This window comes from Pipistrellus hanaki (assembly GCF_964339955.1).
Source record: "Pipistrellus hanaki genome assembly, chromosome: 1".
Lineage (NCBI taxonomy): Eukaryota > Metazoa > Chordata > Mammalia > Chiroptera > Vespertilionidae > Pipistrellus > Pipistrellus hanaki.
This window is the reverse complement of record NC_140503.1, coordinates 38,869,797-38,891,025: the sequence shown is the minus strand read 5'-3', so window position 1 is coordinate 38,891,025 and position 21,229 is coordinate 38,869,797. Positions and strand designations below refer to the sequence as shown.

At 44.4% G+C, this 21,229-nt stretch overlaps 1 protein-coding gene across 7 annotated transcripts in view; it reads right to left on the bottom strand.

The window, feature by feature from the left end:
* The window catches only part of NIN (ninein), a 98,706-nt gene that overhangs the window by 62,688 nt on the left and 14,789 nt on the right, over positions 1-21,229 (bottom strand). For all 7 annotated transcript variants that reach the window (XR_014795219.1, XM_084886407.1, XM_084886409.1 and 4 more), the window contains 2 exons: positions 14,766-14,847; positions 3,950-4,134 (listed from right to left, as the gene is read on the bottom strand). Coding sequence is in view for 6 of the 7 variants with exons in the window: in XM_084886407.1 (XP_084742533.1) it covers positions 3,950-4,134; positions 14,766-14,847 (267 nt within the window). In the remaining variant the exon portion in view is untranslated. The remainder of the gene's footprint in view (positions 1-3,949; positions 4,135-14,765; positions 14,848-21,229) is intronic.

Below are 21,229 nucleotides of genomic sequence, written 5' to 3'. Positions count from 1 at the left end.
GCTGGCTGTTTGCTCGCAGAGCCCTACAGGATGAGTGCCTCGAAGGAAGCGAGCCAACCACGAGGACAGCTTTTACAGGCTCCTGTGACCCTCTTCCTGTCCATAGTCCACCTCAACCCAGTCCTCAGATACACAAAATAATTACTTGATTCACCCTAGAGCTAAAATGAGTCTCTTGTATTAACTACAGCCAGACCTTCTCTCCCCCTTACCCCCCCCCCCCCCAATTTAACTTCTGACAGCAGGTACGCGTGCTTTAGTCTTCATCAAAAACCTCAGGCATGTCAGAGAGCAGCAGAAATATGGGGGAGATAAGAGATCAACTGAAGGACTTGTATGCATGCATATAAGCATAGCCAATGGAGGAAAAACTATGGGGAGGGAGGGCATGTTTGGGAATGGGGGTGGGGTGGGGATTGTTAAGGCATGTACACATATAATATCTTACGTAATAAAAAAATTATAAAAACGAAAAAGAAAAGAAACTGCAGCCGGAAGGCAGCCCGAGTCCCATGGCCCCTGAGCCAGGATCCAGAGTCAAAGGAAACACACGATCAAAACCAAGAAGCCGCCTCCTGCTCTCTGTCTGACAGGCTTCTCATGAAATATTCCCTCGGGGGAGGCCCAGCCCGTCCGTCCGTGTGTGTGTGTGTGTGTGTGTGTGTGTGTGTGTGTGTGTGTCCCGTGTGGCCCAGTGGCACTGCGAGGAAGTATGAGCCACTGATAAAACATTCCTAACACCCAAGGGCAGGAGACCAAAGGGCCTCAGGCAACCAGAAGGAAGAAAAAAGAAGTCAACAGTACAATAAAGAACGCCTGACAGACTCTGAACTCTTTATGAATGAAGAATAAATAAATCCCACAGGTCATTGAGAATGGTTTCCTCTCCAGCTCCCCCATTGGTGGCCACCCGGCACTCCGAGGAGACCCGGACAGCTTCTGCAGAAGGGACGAGGCTATTTCTCACACAGGCCCAAGCTGCCCGTGCTGCCCGTGTGGACATCTGTTGGCCAAACTGAGGCTACTATAGAGATGGGCCGGGAAACCGGGCTGCCATCCGGGCCCGGAAGTCTGCACCAGACGGACACACGGTGACACGGCCAGCAGGCTGCCGCTGTCCGTGACTGTGGTCTTCGACCACGGTGACTGCATGAAGCTGGGGTTGGCCTGCCTTAGTGCCAACAGGAACATCCAAAATGTCACACAGGATGCTCTCATTTTTTAAAGCGATGAATTGATCTGAAAACTGACAGGCTCCCTTCTGCTCCCCACATACTTCATTTTTAAGCCAAAAAGCAGCTCAAAGAGTTTGAGTCCACATTCCCGAATTTAAAAAGACTGGAACCCCTGCAGGCTCTCTGGGGAGGATATAACAGGCCATCAAAGTTGAGGCCAAGCAGACCAGGAGAGAAATGGCCCCTCCAGGCCTCTGTTAGCTTTCGGTTGCCGGTGGGGAATTGGACACCAAAGCCTCTATATTTAGCATCAAAAGATCATACCTGCCCGGCCAGTGTTCTCGGTGGGTAGAGCCTTGGCCCCAGCACTGAAGAGTCTTGGGTTCCATTCCCAATAAAGGGCATGTACCTGGGTTTCAGGTTTGATCTGGCCTCTGCTAGAGATGTGTGCAGGAGGCAACCATCAATGTCTGTCTGTCGCTCTCTTTTTCTCTCTTCCCCTCCCTTCTCTGTCCCCTCCTTCCAATCTTTTGCCCAGACTCAGGCCTCAACTCTTATCTTTATTCAGACATGAAACCAGACTCTCACTTTTTAAACAATAAATCTCACTGGAAGTCAGTAGATAAGATAAAAAACAAGGCTGTAAGAAATATACTGCCAGCAACAAAATCAGCTCAGCCCGAGAACTTTCTGGGTATCCCCAGGTGGTAACTAGAAACTATCTTATTAAAAACTAAGTAATTAGCCTGGCTGGTATGGCTCAGTGGTTGAGAGTTGACCAGAAACCAAGAGGTTGCTTGTTCAATTCTCAGTCAGGGCACATGCCTTAGTTGTAGGCTCAATCCCCAGTGGGGAAAGTGCAGAAGGCAGCCAATCAATGACTTTCTCTCTCATCAATGTTTCTCTCTCTCTCTCTCTCTCTCTCTCTCTCTCTCTCTCTCTCTCTCTCTCTCTCTCTCTCTCTCTCTCTCTCTCTCTCTCTCTCTCTCTCTCTCTCTCTCTCTCTCTCTCTCTCTCTCTCTCTCTCTCTCTCCCCTTCCCTTTCTCTCTCTAAAAATCAATAAAAATATAAATTTATAAAACTAAGTAATCATTTAATTTTTTAACACCAAATACTAATGCCTCGGGTACTCAGAATAGCTGGAAAAGGGAGATGCCAGTCTTAAAAGTGTTCTCTGCCTCATAAAAGCTTACCTCCTAAAGTGTGGAGACATGTTTTAACCATGTTTCCATAGAGCGGTATCTCAGACACATTCCACAGGACTCAGGGTTACTAAGCAGACTTGGTGTAATAAAATGATGCCCTTCCTGACAGCAAGATAAATATTACCAACACTGTAAAAACTGAAGCATGCAAATTACTGGCCTCCCTGAAACTGTAGATGCAAACTGTTGGTGCATGCGAATGTATGTGCTTCATTGGGGAAAAACCTCTATCTACATTCTCAATGGGACCCGGGAAAGGATCTGAAACCCAGCCCACTGAGCCAAGACGGGAAGGAGCCGCTGCCTCAGACCGACTGGCCCCCAGGGCCGTGACGTTCCGGGTTCCAGACGGCATTTCCCTTCCTGCTTCTCACGGCGGCCTTCTCTGTTTCCATGTCCCTTCTCACCCACACGACTCTGACACCACTTTCGTGGTTTCTCTCTCTCTTCTCTAGCTACCTTCCTTCCGTTCAGGCTCACAGGTTTGACACTGCTCTTTCACTTGTGGGGTGAGAACCGGTATTGTTTGTTTTTTTTAAAAAAAATGGTGCAAACTTCTGATTGGCCAACCAGTCACGTGTCATCTAAACTGCAGAACTTGTGGCCGGTTTCATTTCTGCTCAGGGCTTGGGCTCTTTCGTGACTCTGGGTTTGTGAGTATTCTGGAAAGCAGAGGGTGCTCTCTGTCTGATTGCTGGAGAAATTAATGGAGCAAGCTTCCTGTAAGTCATAGTAACCTGCACATAGACGTTAGACAGAAATGAACACACACACACACACACACACACACACACAACCTACAGACATTTGGTCTCTTTTCCAGTTTATATCAGTATCTGAAATATCTGCATCCCCAGGCTGAGCTGGGATGTGCAAGAAGTGTTTAGAGCTTGCTCAGCATGACACATTCAATCACGTCCTATAAATGGCATGCCAGTCAATGGGCTGGAAAAAGGAATCAAGAAAATGTTGTTACTGCTTCTCTTTTATTGGTACACGATGGCAGCGTGTGAAATGAAAAGGCAGGGGATGAGGGAGGCAGGTGCGTCTGACTGCTGGAGAGCCAGACAGACGAGCCTGGTGCCGCGGTACTGCTGAGAGCTGTGACAGGAACCAAGTTGTAAACTGCTTCCCCCACAAGAGAGAAGATGCCTGCTCTGGCAGTGCCTCAACACACTGCCTGCATGTCCTACTGACCCGGGCACCGTTTTCTTGTTTGGGGACGGGGCTGGTTAGCTTTTCACCACTGAAAATGAGGGAGAGATCTATTTCTAGGAACAGCTAGAGGTAGCAGACACCAGATCATCTGAAAATAACTGAACCAAACAATGTATGGACAGAAAGCATGCCCAGAAGCATCAGCTCTCCCAAGGCTGAAACGGATGAAAACATTCAAACAATAGAGAAGCTAGCCATGTGTGTCCAAAAGGCAAGTGAGAAGGCTAGCAAGCAGGTGGTAACGGAGAAAAGCCACAAACTCCCCCAGGCTTCCCGTCTGCATCATAGACACGCGGTGTCCTGGCCAGCCGCGCCTGCGGTCCGGATGGATGTGTCTGTCCCATGCCTACCTCATGCTGGTCATCGGCCGGGATGTGTGAAGACCTTGCCTCTTCTTCTTCTTCTTCTTCCTCGAGGGGCTCAATCACGGTCACCTCCGCGAACTCCTCCACGGATTCCTGAAACTCCGGTAAGGACCTTCGTCCGTAACGCTTCCCGCCTCTGACATATTTGGGCTGAGCTTCCAGGGAGCGGTCTGGGCAAGGAGACAGGAGTTGAGGCCACATTACAGGACGATCTCAGCCCCGAGCTGACGCTCGCAGCCGTCAGACGCGGCCTCTTATACCAGCCCCAAAATAAACCGCCACCATTTGCCAGCTGTGGTGGGCACGGGTGTCTGTGACCCACCAGGTCAAATGCTGAGCGCGGCTTCCAATCCTGAAGGATTTACCGCACCCCAGTACCTCTCTGTGTATGATGGGAGAGAGGCGATGCCGGAAGGGGCGGATTGGGCTAAAAGTACAGAATGAAGATGAGGACAAAGCCAGGGGTCATATTTGTTCTGTGTATTAAGCTGCTGTTTTGCAGGAAAGGAAGAGGGAGCGATCATACTGACAAGGAGACACCCTGGAGGAAGTCTTAGAAAGTCATGATAAAACCACCACCGCATCAGCACTGTAAAGTTAGGATTCACACCAACTAGTCTGAAACGCACCCCTCTCGTGCCTCAGTGGCCCCTTTGTTAACCATCCTCCTTCCTGATCTATCAGACAAGCAGGATGACAGAACAAAGGAACTGACATAGCGGATCCGAATCAATTAAGGACAGCTCATCGACTATACGAAATCTGGCATCCAGAGCTCATTATCAAATTAAACGCTGTGGAATTAAATAGCAAATGTGAAACTGCATTAGGAAAAGTGATGCACTATGTTTTTTTCCTTCTTCAAGAGTTTCGGTGTGTACAAAACAAAAAGACTTATGCATCAAGAGAGAGCTATCTCTTGACCTTAAAGGACTTCAGCATTTTGACATAATGTGTCACAGGTTCAACATTCACCACCACCACCACCACCATCACCACCATCACCATCACCATCACCATCATGATCACCTTTATCATCACGATCACCGCCACTACCACCACTACCACCATCACCACTACAAACTATCCCTGTTTCCCTATAACAGCTTTAAAGCAATAAAATAAATAGTTCACTCTAGGCACATGTCATCTTAGATATAGGCTTGTTTTCTGTTGTTGTTGCACAGAATTAGAAGACAATACTTCATTAGTATACAGAAGACTGGCAATACTTTGACTCTTCTCATCCGCACAGACAGAATGTCTCTCTGGAGAACAAAAATCTGTTCTGTTTGAACTAGACATGCCTGAACTCATGCATGTAGATTTGTAGAGGAGGTCTATACACACACCAACAAAAGGAGGGTGGCTGATTAGATAAGGATGAGAAGTGCAAAACCTTTCCTTTATCATCACTAAAACCACGTGAGGGGTTCGCCATTCCTTGGTAGTTTCCCTGGAAGGACGGGTGACCTGGTTTGACTATCTCAGCCTCCCTCCCCCATGGCCCTTCCTCTGCATCAGCTCAGATGTCACAGATGCAGTCAGAAGCATCCTGGAAATGCTCAGCAGAGCCCAGAGTGAAGTACTTATGCTTGCTCTATAATTTCTAGCGATATTTATATCCAGCTTTTTCAAAGTCCAACCAAGTCATTGCATTAGGGAGAGCGATTCTCTTACAGTTGCACTGAGGCATACGACATTTATACTGAAACCCGCATGCACATAGGAAGGTACCTTTTATCAGAAGAGAGTGTGTCAGCCTGTGAGTATTCAGGATCGGCCCAGACACCCGAGCTACTTGCTGGCAGCTGACACCCACAGATGCTAGTCAGATAAGAGGCAATGCAGAACCATCCTTAATTTATGACATATCCTTACATTTTACTGACAGACAACAAGATACACCATTAGGAATGGCGGGGGCTTGGAAAAGATGAAAAGGAAAACGGTAACATCAGAAAACGTGACGCAGGATTTTCCCAGCGGGAGAACAGACATGGTCTGTGGACGGAAGTGCCCAGGAGCTCCGAATGCACGCCGCACTTTCCCCCTAGGAGAACCAGCGGTGGGTCCAAGCAACCATGTTCGAAAACCCACTGTAATTCAATCCAAACCACCCGTGCAAGACATGACTCCTTAGCTGTCTACCACTCAACACCCCGTGCTGCGTGGCAAGCAGGGATAGATTTGAAATAGCCCTTTTCTAAGCAGTGGAAGGTAACGGATTGTGAACCATTAGGAATCCTATGGGTTTTGAGTCAATCTATTCACTTACCTATTTTTGTGTTGCCAGAAACTTTAAAAAAATTATTTAATATAATTTTGAGCAAACAAACATTTTTCACAGAACGTACATATGGATCACAAAGTCCATTTTCAGAGAAATTTTATTGAACAGTATCATCTCTTTGGAATAGGGATATTAGCACGCACGAAGGATACATGGGGTATTAGGGTTTCCTCATACTGAACTTCCCAACTTACCCAGGTGACCAATAAATGAGGCTAATCGCACCGATGAAAAAGTTACTTCTTGAATTTACACACTCACACACCCCTCTCCTATTCAGAGCACCAGCATCACTGTACTTAGAAGATAAAAAAAAAAAAAAAGGAAAAGAGGGCAAAAGGAGACCCAGAGAGAACATACATGGCCAACAGTCATGGTTGTTAAGTATCTGAAAACTCCATTATTCTCCTGTCAACCTCCGTCAGGCCTTTTATAAGTGCACAGCGGCAGACCACGGAGCAGGCCTCGTGGGGACCTGAAGACACGTAGACCCGCAGCCCTGGGGCAGAGTGCATGTGTCTTATGCGTGCATCCAGATGTTCACAGTTCAGGGCTTCATACTGGAACACCTCTATCTATGGGCCATTTTACCTCCTAATCTCCCCCTGACATAACTGTAAGTAAGTGTCCCAGTCATGAGCTCCAGGGAGGAAGGGGAAACGCAGTGGAACAAACATAGTCATAAAGGAGTGCCCTGCTCTGGGCGTTTCATTCCCTTGAACATCCTCATAATCCCACCTGGACTGTCCCACATCTACGTCATTTCCCCTACGTCCCCGTTTTCCACGTCTCCTGTTTGTCATCACTACTTACAAGTAAAAACGGGCCTCGAAGGAAAGCAGGAAAGCCCTGCCTGCCTGGGGGAGTCTTGGATGTCACCCTGGAGATCTTATTATGAGACGCATCCTACCTGACCTAATTTGATGGCCTAGGCCCTGGTCTGCAAACTGTGGCTCGTGAGACACATGCGGCTCTTTGGCCCCTTGAGTGTGGCTCTTCCACAAAATACCACGGCCTGGGTGAGTCTATGTTGAAGAAGTGGCCTTAGAAGAAGTTTAAGTTTTAAAAAATGTGGCTCTCAAAAAAGAAATTTCAATCGTTGTACTGTTGATATTTGGCTCTGCTGACTAATGAGTTTGCCGACCACTGGTCTAGGCCTTATTCTATAAACCAAACAGTTGGTTTGATTCAATTTCTAAAACCTGCTGGAGTAATTTGGAAGCAACTCGCAGTCTCTAAAGTGCAGGTGGGCAAAACATTTTAAAAATCTAATTAGAATTCAGAAGACGGAAAACAAAGCAACAACAACAAAAACCCACCAAACCGTTTCTTCCAGCCTTAGAAACGAAACGAAATCTGGTAGCCCAGACACCACGTTCTTCACTCCACATCTCATCTGTCCCAGGAAGAGGCACCTGTGATCATGTTCCCCTTCCAGAAGCAGCACAGGCCGCCTGGCACAGGTATGACTTTGTGACCAGAACGTCTGTCCATACTTATAAGATTGAAACACAATGTCAGTGAGATAAGCCTCAGGGGATAAGCCATCTGCAGGCAAGGAAAACGACTGACACTCTCCCACCCCAACCCTGACCCAACTCCCTCCCTTCCCCTACTCTGCTGGAGCAGTGCCCTCTCCCAGAACCGCCACAGCCCCCAGGGTGACTCAGGGTGCCACCTGGAATGCTGAGCTCTCCTGAAGCCAGAAGCAAAGCGATGAGGGCCCCAGAGGAAGCCGAGACAGTTACCAGAAAGCCTCAACACCAGTCATTCACTCAATCAACGCTCTGGGTACAAAAACACAAGCTGAAGAGCTGGGATGAAGCAGCATCCCCAGCACACTGTGGGAAGTGAAAGCAGAGTTTCAAGATGCATTCCGGTACGAGGCCGGGTCACTGAGCTCCTGGTTACAGAACACCTGCCATGGTGCTATCTTGTACCTATTGAGGGATAATATGGATATTTTGTCATTTTTTTTTTAAATCAAAATTCCTTGCACCTAAAAATGAGGATATGTGCAGGATGCAGAAGATAGCCCTGCCTTTTTGGTGCTGATATTCTTATTTTGGAATTGCTCACGCAGGGCCTTGCTATCTGCCTCCCTTCCTGCCCCATTCAGTGAGCCCAGGAAAGCACTCCCGGGCCTGGACTTCCTTCCACAGGGCACCCCTCGTCTGAGGCTCTCTCTCCACACTCCAGGCTGCCCAGCTCACAGGAGTCCTGAAGTCTACGGGAGAGAAGACAGAAATGAGGCGGGTGCTATGGTTAAGGGTGAAGAGCGCCGGAAGCTTCCCTGGGAAAGGGCAGCAAATGAGCACCGGCCAGCCCACTGCACATCCCACCTCCTCGCCCACTCTGACTGCGCCGAACCCAGTGTCACACAGTGAGAGTGCAGCAGCCTACCTGATTCTACAAGAGGGAACAGGGAGGAGAAAGCACAAAAGGGGAGACCAAGACAGATCAATAGTGACTGCCAGAGAGAGGGAAGGGGGGGGAGATGGGGGGGGGGGGGGAGAGGGAAAGAGGGAGATGGAGAAAGACAGAGTATGCATGTCAAACTCAAAGGCTAACACGGCCCAAATGAACAAGGCTGAAGTTTATGTGGACTGCAAAAAAAATAAAAGCCTCAATTTTCATAGAAACATAGGTTTATTTCTATAGAGACATGCTGAATACAAAGGGCTGAAATAAATGAGTCATCCTTAATATAAAATAGTGGAACATTTTAATAGAAATTAATATTTTCTTGAACATTAACTTACCCGACACTTAATAACTGCACAAATAAATAAGCGTAACACAAATAAACCTATTTTTCTTGTTTCCGAAAGTGAAATATTTCCTGTTGCGCACACCAAACAAGTTAGACCAAGACTAATGACGTGGCTATCAGGCTGCTAAAATATTCTCTGCTAGTATTAGTGGGGAGAAATGGTGAGCCTGCGAGTAAGGAAAATGAATGCCACATGATTACTGTAACCAGTCATTAGCGAACGTTGTACTTTGTTATTAACAATTATGTCTAACAGGATATTGTAAAAATTAAGTTATAACATTTTTATTAAAACGTTTCTTACATACCGTTATATTGGCTGGACCGCAAAAATATTCATTGCGGGCAGCATGCAGCCCATGAACCGTGAGTTTGACACGCTTGACATAGAGAGAGACAGACAGATTGAGACTGACAGAGAAGGGGGGGAACAGAAGATGGGCAGAGACCCAGAGGCTAACGGAGGGCAGGGGAAGTCAGACCAGGAGGAACAGATCGGGGAGGAGACCTAGAGGTTAAGGAAATGTGGGAGAGGGGAAAGGAGGAGAGGAGGAAAGAGGTGAATGGGGTGGTAGAACGAAGTGAGGTGGGGCTGTCCCAAGGAGGGAAGGGGAAGAGAAAGGCCAAGAGAGAACGAACAACATAAAAAGGACATCAGAAAAGCCTTCCAACAGGACCCACCATTCCTTCTGCCTCCCAGGGTGCTCCCAGCCCCTCGGGAAGTCCTCACAAACAAGGCCATCACCCACACTGTGCGTACACAGCCCTCTGGAGCAGCGGCTTCCAGGCCCATGCCACAGTGCTCCCAGCTCCTCCTCTCTGCTGATGCTTTCAGGTCCTCCCTGGATGCAAGGGCATCAGTTCCTATCAGTCTCAACATGCATCTAGCCGAACACAGCTGCCTCCAGACAGAGAGGTAATGGGGGTGGCTCAGAATGGCCTTGCCTGGGAGGGATATTGGAGGGAAAGTTAGCATCACAGGAGAGTGACTACGGGTGAAGATCAGTCCAGAGAAAATAGATAATGATGATAGGATTATTTCTCCAGCCTTCTCCCAGGAGGAGCCAGGGGTCAGAGGGAGCACCCCCATGGGGCCCCAGTGCAGCCAAGTCAGGGAGAATCTCACAGCCCCCAATCTTCCAGCGAGTTTCCTTGACCTCATTTTGTGTGGTAGGCAAGAGCAGTGGCAAATGCACAGTGACGGTATCCAGTCCATCATCTCAGAAACTAGAGCTGCCTCCATCTCATTATTGGCCTCCTTTTCTCTTCCTCTCCCTCCGGCAATGGGCTGATGTGGAAGGGACACAGCAAACGCTCTCACACTCCCTGTAGAAACGACCATCGACCATTCCCCGGGTGAAACCTTCTCATACACTGAGGCTGAAATAAACTGACAACATCAGCAGAACTCCCAAGTAAACTGCTTCATTATAAAAATTCTCACCACCCGTACTGATTTCATTTTAAATAACATGAATATGTTTTTGCACACATCATATATATTTTTTAAAGATTGCCTTTTTACCCTTAGTAAAGTCATCATCATAATAAGTATTTTCTACAGCACAGTTTAATAGCTTTGATTATACAGATACATCATAATTTGCCTAACCAATTCATTATCAAATATTTATTTTAAATGATTATCCTTATATACTTGTCCTTGTACAAATTCATAATTATTTCTATAGTATAAAATCGAGAGTACCAATAATTAGCCAAAGGCATTTTTATAGTTTTTGGTCCCTAATGTTTTTCATAATTCCAGGAGGTCCTACCATTTTACCTGACCACCATTAGGTGGTGGGAACATTATCTGTTTCCCCTGACCTCATGAACTGACGCCCCTCACTCTCCTCTGTTGTTGGTAGTGATAGTGGTAGTGGCTTTATTTTGCTTTAAAAAAAAAAAGTTTTTGTTAATTTTAGAGACAGAGGGAGGAGGAGGGAGAGAGAAACACTGATGTGAGAAGCCAGAACGGAACCCAAAAAACTTGGACCTGTGCCTTGACCAGGAATCAAGCCCACAACCTTTCAGTGGATGGGATGGCACTCAACCAACTGAGCCACACCAGCCAGGGCTGTTTTGCTTTTAATTTATGGAGAAATGTTCTGGTCTTTACTGGTAGCATCTCACAGATCCAATTCTTCCTTATCTTATCTAACCAAAGAGAGGGCAGCAGAACTGTTGGGCTACCTGTGTGTAATAACTCTTAGAAAAACAGAAGGGCCTGGCCCAAGGCCTCTGAATATAGGTGCAAACCCAAATCTTCAATCCTTGCAATTCAGGATCTATTATAGTATAACGTTGGGTCATCAGACCTGTTTCAAGGCACATTAGTTAACTAAATGAAGGGTATCTGTTTATTATGGTCATAACTTCTTCATAATTTAAGGAAAATAATTACAAGTAGGGTAGTTCCTAGAATTAGGAATGTTTATTACAAAAGAACCAAAACCATGTCTAGTCTTATTTTTCTAATGCTTTGGCTTTTCTGAACCTGAGTTTTCCCTCACCAGATAAACAAAGGAAAGATATTTTACATTAACCATTTCAGGGAAAGAAAGGGACGGCTGCACTAATGCTAACATGGACTATAGAACAGAAAATCTAACGCAAGATGCATCGAATGAGGACAAACTCTCCGGTGGCAGATTCAGGCAGCATGCTGATGCTACGCAGCTCTCAGCCTGTGCCAGCAGTTCCATCCAAACACCCTCTACTCCAAGGCCATAGCAAACTGACTAACAATTAAGTTGCTGCCCCTCACTTCTTCCAGGAAAATAATTAAAAAACGAAATTGAAGATGTAGATACGAGGGAGTTATGCCACTGGCAACGTTAATCAGTTTGGAATTTACAAAATGATTCCCTACAACCCCAATCCATTTTTCTGCCCTTATCTGAATTTCAGTATTTTTTCATTATATTGTCATATTGTTGTGGTGGTTATTTTTTGCTTTTTAAAGAAAACACTCTCTTCCTAAAATTTAGAATTATAAATATCAGAGTTAAGAGGATGCTGAAAATAAACTAGATCTAAACATAAAGAGACTGTACCTGAAAGAAGATATAAATGGCAGAACCCAAGACTATGGAAATAATGACATAATTCCATCATCTCTCAAATCCTATTATAGCTTTGCTTTTGTATTATTTATAGATAACTGCCTTTTATTAGGGGAATATGATAGTATGTCATATATTGGGCATCTGTCTTAGGAAGCAAAACTTGATAGTGTCAACTTATGTTTGGTAAAATCTTACAGAAACAAAAAGCTAGGTTTTTTTTTAAAAAAGTAGATAATGTTGTTCAACTATTAGGAGACAACACAATGAAATCTTGGAGCCGAAAGTATTCTAAGTATTTCCAGTACAAACACTTTTACATACAAAGTGACCACCCACTTAAAGGGCCCGGACGGTCTTTCATAACCTCCCGGCTGTAAGCTCTTTCCACCACATCAAGCTGGTTTTTCTATTACGATTTGGTACAGCATCTTGGATTTTTAATGCATAAAAACCATAGGTGTTATGAAATATCAATTCATGACCCATTCAGTTTCCAAGGCTATGTATGTATTATGGCCCTCGTATGTTTTCAGTCACCTTCCAAAGTCTAGGAGATCCTCTGATTTCAAAAGGCAAGAAGAAAATACCACAGCCCTCCTGGTAGAAGATGAATTAAGTGCTCAACAGCCAAATAACACTGAGGGCACAGGTCTCCCCGGCACTAACGATCAGGTAAAGCTCACTCTTATTCAAGCCTTCCTACTGCCTCTGGCCACATGTGGAATCCCCCAGGCCAGGCTGCCCTGACTAGGGCTGGGTTTATCCCCAGCTCACCCATCTGAGGGTCAACACCCTGAACCTAACGGCTCCTGAAGTCACACCCCCTGGCGATACAGCATCAGCCTCCTCTGCCACTCTCTGTGAGAACTTAAGCTATGTCCCTCCTCAGGCCTCCATTTGCTCATGAAAAAATGGCGGACTTCTCTCCAGCCTGACAATGACATGGTCTATAATTTAAGGGACAGCACGGGTTTTGAAGAAAGGGCAGCAAGAGGATTATGTGGGCTAGTAACAGGCATGCCCCTTCCAAACCTGCATAAAAGCACATTCCAGTCTCCGGGATAATATGGAACTTATGCTTCCATTACCTATGTTCACATTAACTACAATGTGATGTCACCATTCAGGGTCCCTACATATGGCACTATTGTTGTCAAGATGACAGACAACCTTAAATGAGGGAAAACATCAATAAAACAGGAGACCCCAGAAGAGCGAAAGTCCATGCTCGTGGCCACCCCCAGAAATTCTAATGTTCGTGTGGAAGGCGACAACCCCCCCACCCCAGGCCCACTGTGGGCTTCCCAGGCCCTGGCAGGCCTCCGGCTAGCGATAACCCTTGCGGGGTGGTCACCATATGCAAAAGGGGGAGAGCAGACCCGGAATCCAACAGCACTAACCACAGCATTCATACATGTGACACAGATCTGGAGCACTTCAGAGGGTGGACGAAGAACTGGATCATCAGACAGAGTAAGAAACGAGTTCCCATCTGTGCTTCGTCTAAATAGGTCACATTGAATGACTCCTTGTAGCGGTAAATGTTAATGATTTCTCCTCAGTCTCAAAAACTGGACTATATTTTTGATGTTCTTCTTTGAAAAGTAGAGTTTATTAAGATAAATAAAAATCTTTACAGAGTAAATTCCATCCTTTTAGTGGACAGTTTTGTGGGTTGGAAAAAAACTCATGAAATCTGTTAACTACCACCAATAGTGAAGACATGAAACAGTTTCATCACCACCACTCCAAATTCCCTCATACCCCATTATAGTCAAACTGTAGCCCTAGCTCAATAACCACTGATTTGATAAAACTGGACTGTACTTAATTCAAATTTCAACACTGTTTAAACTTCCCCTTATTATATGTTTATCATATTTCATCGATTATCTATCTCACACTGCCCTCCTCTTACCCCCTACCCTCTCCACCCCCGCAACACACACACACACACACACACCTAGATTTGAACACTGAAATTAGGATGTGTCTTACAATTGATTCCATTTTACAATAATTGGCAACAAGTTTTCTTCTTAGATATACATAAAAGAATGTGTTTTATAATCTCCGGTGCCTTTTTAAAACTCAATGAAACATATTAAAGCCATTAACATTTGAATGCTTACTATGGGTTAAGCATTCTACTAGGCCCTGAAAATACAAACATGAAACAAGTGGTCCTCAAAAACGTTCACTTGAGCTGGGGGGAGATAAACAATTATATTAAATGTAATCATGTCTACAATGGAGTGTTATCCATTCACTGGGAACTAAACATGATTATCTGTAGATTGGCCACCCTTCTTCTTTCAGCAAAACTCCCCTCTCCCTCAAGCATATCATTCCATGCACATGGGAAATAAGGGCAGAGGACGTATCATCCGAATGATATGAGTTATTGCCCACCATCTGACATATTGCCTAGGAACAATCCAATTATTTCTTTCCCAAATCGCTGTTGTTGTAGGAAGTCTCATTTTAGTGTTCAACAGCTGCAAGGCTTTTAAGATAATATCAAAAGACAAGCCACTGGAAATAACTGCTCAATCTGGGACAGGCAGATGCCCCAAATCTCTCCCAGACATGCTTCGAGGTCCCCACATTCCTCCCTGCACAGCTCTGAAAGGGGAACGAAGAGAAAACACGTGGTGTCCTTACCTGGCTCCTGGAAGTGTTCTTTATTTGATAGCGTTCTGGACAAGATAAGTATTAAGGCTTCCTTAAACTGGTCAAAATGCACCTAGAAACAAGCAATTAAAAATAAGTTCACAACAGTTCCCATCATCTTAGGGTAACAAACCCGTCTACATACAAGGTACCAGAACCGTTCCTTCGCTGCCTGAGAGCCTTGAAGTAAGTCATAACCGGCTTTTGTTCCCTTTTCCCTCCCCTTCCCTTCATTTCTCTAAAGCACTACAGGGAAAGTGGGCTGATTATTTTTGACACCACAGTGTCAGAAATGCTAATATCAATATCAATATCAATATTTATTCAAGCCAGAGTCACAAATGCTAATATCTATCAATACTTATTCAAATCTTCTTAATAAAACATAGAAGAGGGTGTGTTTGGAACTCTTTCCTACTTTTATTTTTCTGAACAAGACCAGAAAAGAAAGACGTTACGTTAGATATGAGGAAAAACTTCTCAAGTAAATGATCCATTCTAATGATGCCCCAAGAATGCTTTTCTCCCTTAAGATTTCTAGAAAGAAGTGAGTTGCTTTTTGAGATGACTTGGATACTGTCTAGCCTGGGGCAGGTATCTAATATTTATGTCCTAAGGCCCCATATGACTCTACAAACAAGCAGGAATCGATAGCAAACACAAAGGATAAAAGGACCTCGGAAAGCATTTTCCTGAATCCTTAAATACACAGTTACCTTCACTTAAGAAGGAAAGAACCCAAGCTTTATTTAAGTAAATACTTAGGAATATCGCTTTGGCTAAAGGGGTTAATGGTTTTCTTTCTGGCCAAGTATCCTCTCCTGGAATGTAAATGTGTGGGATCGCACCATGGGTCAGAGAGAGACTGTATTTCTTCTCACCATCATTCTAGCTTGAAAATGTGGCATCTACTTATACAGAAGTCCACATTAAACACAAAGTCAGCAAATGTATAATCTGTGCTGTTATGGTCTCTTTGGATATCATTACAAAACAGTGCCCAGGAGTTTAAATATAGGTGACAGATAAAAAACACTTTCAAATTAAAACCTGAAAAGCAACAAACCTCATTAGTCATTTAAACAATGGAAGAAGAAGCATATAAAGTCTTATCCATGCAAATCAAGGCAAAGGAGAGGAATCCACCGAGATTCCCATCATAAAATTGTATATACTTGCAACTCCTCAGCCTCTCCCAAAGCAGACGTGATTTCCCTCCCACACTGGTTTTGGTTAATTGGAATTACATTCTAAAATCATATTCCTTCAGATCATGCAGACTAAAAAAATCAGCATAATCAGAGCCAGGGCAGAAATCTGTCAAGGGAGACAGCGCCATACAATCAATGAAAGGGTTAAAAGATTGTAGAAATGGAAGCTGTGCTAATTAGGTTTCACAGATGACAAATCGCCTGGGGGAGGGGGAGGGACCCTGCAGTGTCCCAAGGTCAGAGGAGGGGTTCAGGCAGTTCCCAGAGGCAAGGCCATCTTCCCAGTCAGCCAGTGCACAGACATCACACACCCTAGGGCTCCCTGCTCTGGGGCATGTCCAGGCATTGACTATTTCCTGCCACAGTCATGCCTCCCTGGGAGGTGGGGGGAGGGGGAAGGTTAGGAGCACAGGCTTTTGGTTCCCATCCTGACTCGGGGACTCACTTCCTTCTCTGACCTGGCTAAATCACTAAACCTCTCTGAGCTTTGGTTTGCTCCTCTGTAAAAATGGGGCTAACAACTAACATCTATGATTCATTCAACAAACATTTGCTGAGCATCTGCTATGCACCAGGCACTGCCAGAGGCCCTGGTGATACAGCAGTGAATGAGCGACCGAGGTGCCTGCTGCCACGGAGCACACATTCTCAGGAAATGCCATGGAAGTCAGGCACGTGCTGTGTTAAGAGCATTGCACACACTTCGTTATTTATAATATCACCTCCCTCAGAGAAGTGTTAGGGAGTTTGGGACTTATTAGATACTCACTCAGCAAGTGGAAGTTACTACTACTAACAGGTAGAATATTCATCATAACTGCCTCCACCACTTTTACAGAGAAACATGGCCGGATTCTCAAGCAAAGCCACTAGAGTAACCAACGAGCTGAGTAGGAGTGTGTGTGTGTGTGTGTGTGTGTGTGTGTGTGTGTGTTGGGGGTGGGTGAGGGTGACAGCAGGGAAGCCAGGAGCCTGCCTTGTCCCCATGCTCTGGAAGTTGCCCAACATTAGAGCGAATGATCCAGCCTACTGTGCTTAGGGACCCCGACTCCAGGTTTCTTCTCTGTCCTAAGACATTAATGGAGGTGACCTGAATGAAACCGAAGCCTCTCATTGCCAGAGTTATGAAATGAACAGAAAGGGGCTCCTGATTCAATAGTGAGGTGCTCGCTCTGAGACTTCCAAATCCTTTATCCTTGTCCCGGGGCCTCTGCTGGGTCTTCTGAAGATATTTTGAGAGAGGTAACAGGAAAGAGCCCTTCTAGATTTTGTCCTAACAGTTCAAATTCAGTGAGCATTAGCCATGAAAATCATCCTGGGGTCTCTGTACCTCAGTTTTACACCCCTTCCCCAAATGACCAAAACAGCTATAATCTGCAAGTTAATTCTAATCAACTCCCAAGGCTCGGTTATACCATATTTAAGGGACAGTTAGGCCTCATACAAGCACACCCAACTCTGAGAGAGTATCATCCTCATGTATATGAAGCTGCTGTATCTCAGCCTCAGTGACCTAGAGCGCGGCAGACAATCGGGACACACGCAGTGGTATCCAAAGCGAGGACAGCACCATGAAGCTCTCGGTCCTCTCCCAGAGAATGCCATAGAACCAACTCACAAGCTCTTTATTCTCACTCTACCTGGTTTATTTTAAGCTTCATTACCCTGTTTCCCAACTGGCTACAGATTAGAAGCAGAAAAAAAAAGAAAAAAGAAAAAAAAGATGGAGTACTCCAAAGCAAGTACAAGAAATAAGACTAACCATCCTCCCTCTAACAAAAAGAGTATAAATATTTTGTACTTTAACTATTTTAAAAAACTATATAAATTACATAAAAGAGGTCACATGCCCTAAAAACCTTAATATGTTGGGATTATTTAGTGTTAGGGCAAGGATCTATGTGCTGCTAAGTAATCCTGAGGGTATCAGTCCTGGCCAGTGTGGCTCAGGTGATTGGAGCATCAACTGCTGCCCAGAAAGGTCTCGGGTTCGATTTCCAGTCAGGGCACATACCCAGGTTGTAAACAACAGATAGAAGTTTCTCTCTTGCATTGATGTTTTTCTCTCTCTCTTCCTCTTGCTCTAAAGTCAATTTAAAGAATTTAAAAATTATTTAAAAAATCTGAAGGGTATTACTCTTAATAGAAGAATAAGTGATAAACCACAAAGATTTAAATGATCAAGAAAAATCTTGTATTGCATAATATACTCTCTAATAGGGCAAGACATTAGTAAAAAAAAAAGTTTTAATTCCCAATGGTTAACCTATTTTTTCTTTTAAAAGCCTGCCACTAATTGGGGTAGGAAATCCAGTTATTAGGAAATATTACTCATGTGAGTCCTGGATAAAACTACTAGATGAATGGGGGAATTAGCATTGGTTCTTCCTTTCCTGAGCATTTGGCCATTTGGCCCTCACAATATCCATGTGAATGGTCAAAGCAGGCATTCCTCCTTAGAACTGAGAGGCTCAGAGAAGCCGGTGCCTTGCCCAAGGCCACGCGTCTTAAGGTGAAGGAGTTACTTGGAGAAACCAGGCCTTTTCACTGGACACATTACAGTGCAGCAACTTGCCTGCCCCAGGCTGCTGCACCCTGGTCTGACCTCTCAGGGAATCCCACCACTGCCCCAAGCCAAATCCTCAACTCCACACAAAGCCCCTAAGGAGAAAGCAGCCCCCTGGGGCTTCAGAGGATACAAGATCAAGGGACACAGAACCTCTGCCCTCACGGAGTTTATCAGCTACTCTCTAGACTCTAGAGCAGTGGTTCTCAACCTTTCTAATGTCTCAACCCTTTAATATAGCTCCTCATGTTGTGGTGACCCCCAACCATAAAATTATTTTCGTCGCTACTTCATAACTGTAATTGTGCTACAGTTAATGAATCATAATCTAAGTATCTGTGTTTTCCGATGGTCTTAGGCTCTACATTGGGTTGAGAACCACTAGCAGGGTCACCTAAGTGGGCGGGTGGAAAGGGGAAGAAAAGGAGAAAGTGTATTAGTAACTACAAGGTAGAATCTGGTAAGTGCTCTGAAAGAGACAAAAACAAGCTGGTAGGGGCTTCTGACCAATGGGCATATCCTTCCTGGCCAAGGGGAGAAATATAGGGACATTGGTGACATCTGACTTCTCCAAGATATTCACAGGCAGAGCTTAAAGTTTCCAAAATGGACTTATAATGTATTAAATCCACCACATTTTAGAAGAAAAGGGTCTATAAAATTCTATACATCATTATTAACTCAGAGAACTTTATAATCCAACAATGTCTACCTGGGTGACCCCTTCTTCCCCTACAAACAAAAACATCTAAAAACGCAAAAACAGAAGCATGGCAAATTGTTCAAAACCTTTGGAGCAGTGGGGGAAGGTGAAATGGGTAAAGGGGGTCAATTCTATGGTAACAGATGGAAACTTGACTTTTGGTGGTGAGCATGTTGCAGTGTATAAAGATAGTGAATTATAATGCTCTATACCTGGAACTCATATAGTATTATTTATTAACCAATGTTACCTCAATTTAAAAAATATTGGAACAGCTTTAATTCTTACATTGATCTTCATTTTCCTTCTTGCAAGGGTATATAGATTCTGGACCCTCCACTTGAAACAGAAGTAAATTTCATATCTTTCAAGAAGATAGTTCTCTAATAGAGGCAGGTGACTGCTATTTTCCATCAAGGCTCATGAATACTGATGGGGCAGAAAAGCCCCTGAGGGCGCAACCCAGAACCAAAATGTTAATAAATGCCCTCTATTGTGAAGAATCTTGCATCAGTGGGCTCACTGACTTCAGTAACTGGAATTTTTAAGTACCATTTTTTTTTCTCCTCCAAGGAGTTTTACTATTGTATTATGATAAAATTTAGAAATCCCCACAAATATACAATACAATTAAGTCTCACGGGGTAACAAGCTTCAGAGCTGTGCACACTCTGGCTGGTACCTCCTCATTTGAATAATAATTGCTGCCATTCATTTTACAAGCATTCCTATATCTTGTATGCCTCAAAGGGCAGTTTGCAGCAATGGGAAAATTACATGACTGACTGAAAACACACATGACATTTAAACTAAATTAACAGGAAGACCAGTCAAGTCTGATCTTTTCTGTCATGTGTCACCACTGCTTAATAGAAATGTGCCTCATCACGTTTGCTCCCCAAATTTCACATGAATGCTTTTTTAGAAACACAATTTGCCTTTCTGAAAAAAGAATTTAAGCACCACATAAGAAGCAAATGCTATTTTAAACCACACACACACACAAAATGCCACAGGAAGTAAAATAAGGAACCTAACATTGCATAAAATCTTGTGCAGTCTTGGAGATCAAATGCATACAGTTTCCATATGTGTGCAGGCAGTGCTTCAAACAGACCCAAGATGAGAGAGCTAGAGCCAGCATTCAACAAAGCGAGCTTGTGAAACGAGACAAAGGTCCATGTGACTACCTGCACACGAAGGAGGTTTGTATCTCATATACGAAGGGAAGCCAAGGAGAGAACGTTCAAAATAGTGTTAGTTGAAATGGGTATAGAAGTATGGACTCCTCAGAAGGTCAATGTAGAGGAAAATAATGCTCCCGGCATTATGCAAAGAGAAATGACATAGAGGAACAAAGAGACGGAGTTTCATAATGAAAGACATAGTTATAAAATGTTAGATACTGAGTAAAGCATTCAAGTTATTGCAGCTTAGTTGTCATGCACTACAGACAATGTGGAGAGAGGCAAAGACCATTTGAAAAGGCAAGTTTTAAAAAGTGAAAACACCAGTAGGAAGGTGTGCTCCAAGCCGCCCTGCCTGTGGATAGAAATAGATGATACCACCACCATATGAGTTTCTAGAAAATCTATTCTCTATTCTTAAGATTTCTCAGAAAATCATTGCTGGAAACATTATTTATCAAATATCCATTCTAAGTGTGTAAGAGAAGGAAGGAGTATAGAGCACAGAAGTTAGCTGGGTACCTGGCTCTATGATGTATTTGAAATACACAATCTAGGTCAACCCTAATCATAAGCTTACAAGGAGGGCATTATTTTCCCCATGATACAGATAAACAACCTGAGACTCAGAATATTTAAGATAATATGCCCATATGACTAAAATGTGGCAAGAGTCGGCATATGAATCCAGGTCTGGCTTCAAAGACAGTGCTCCATTAGTATACTACCTTACTGTGGTGGGGGCAGGGCTGAAGGGGGACAGAGAATGAGATTCATCCTTGCATATT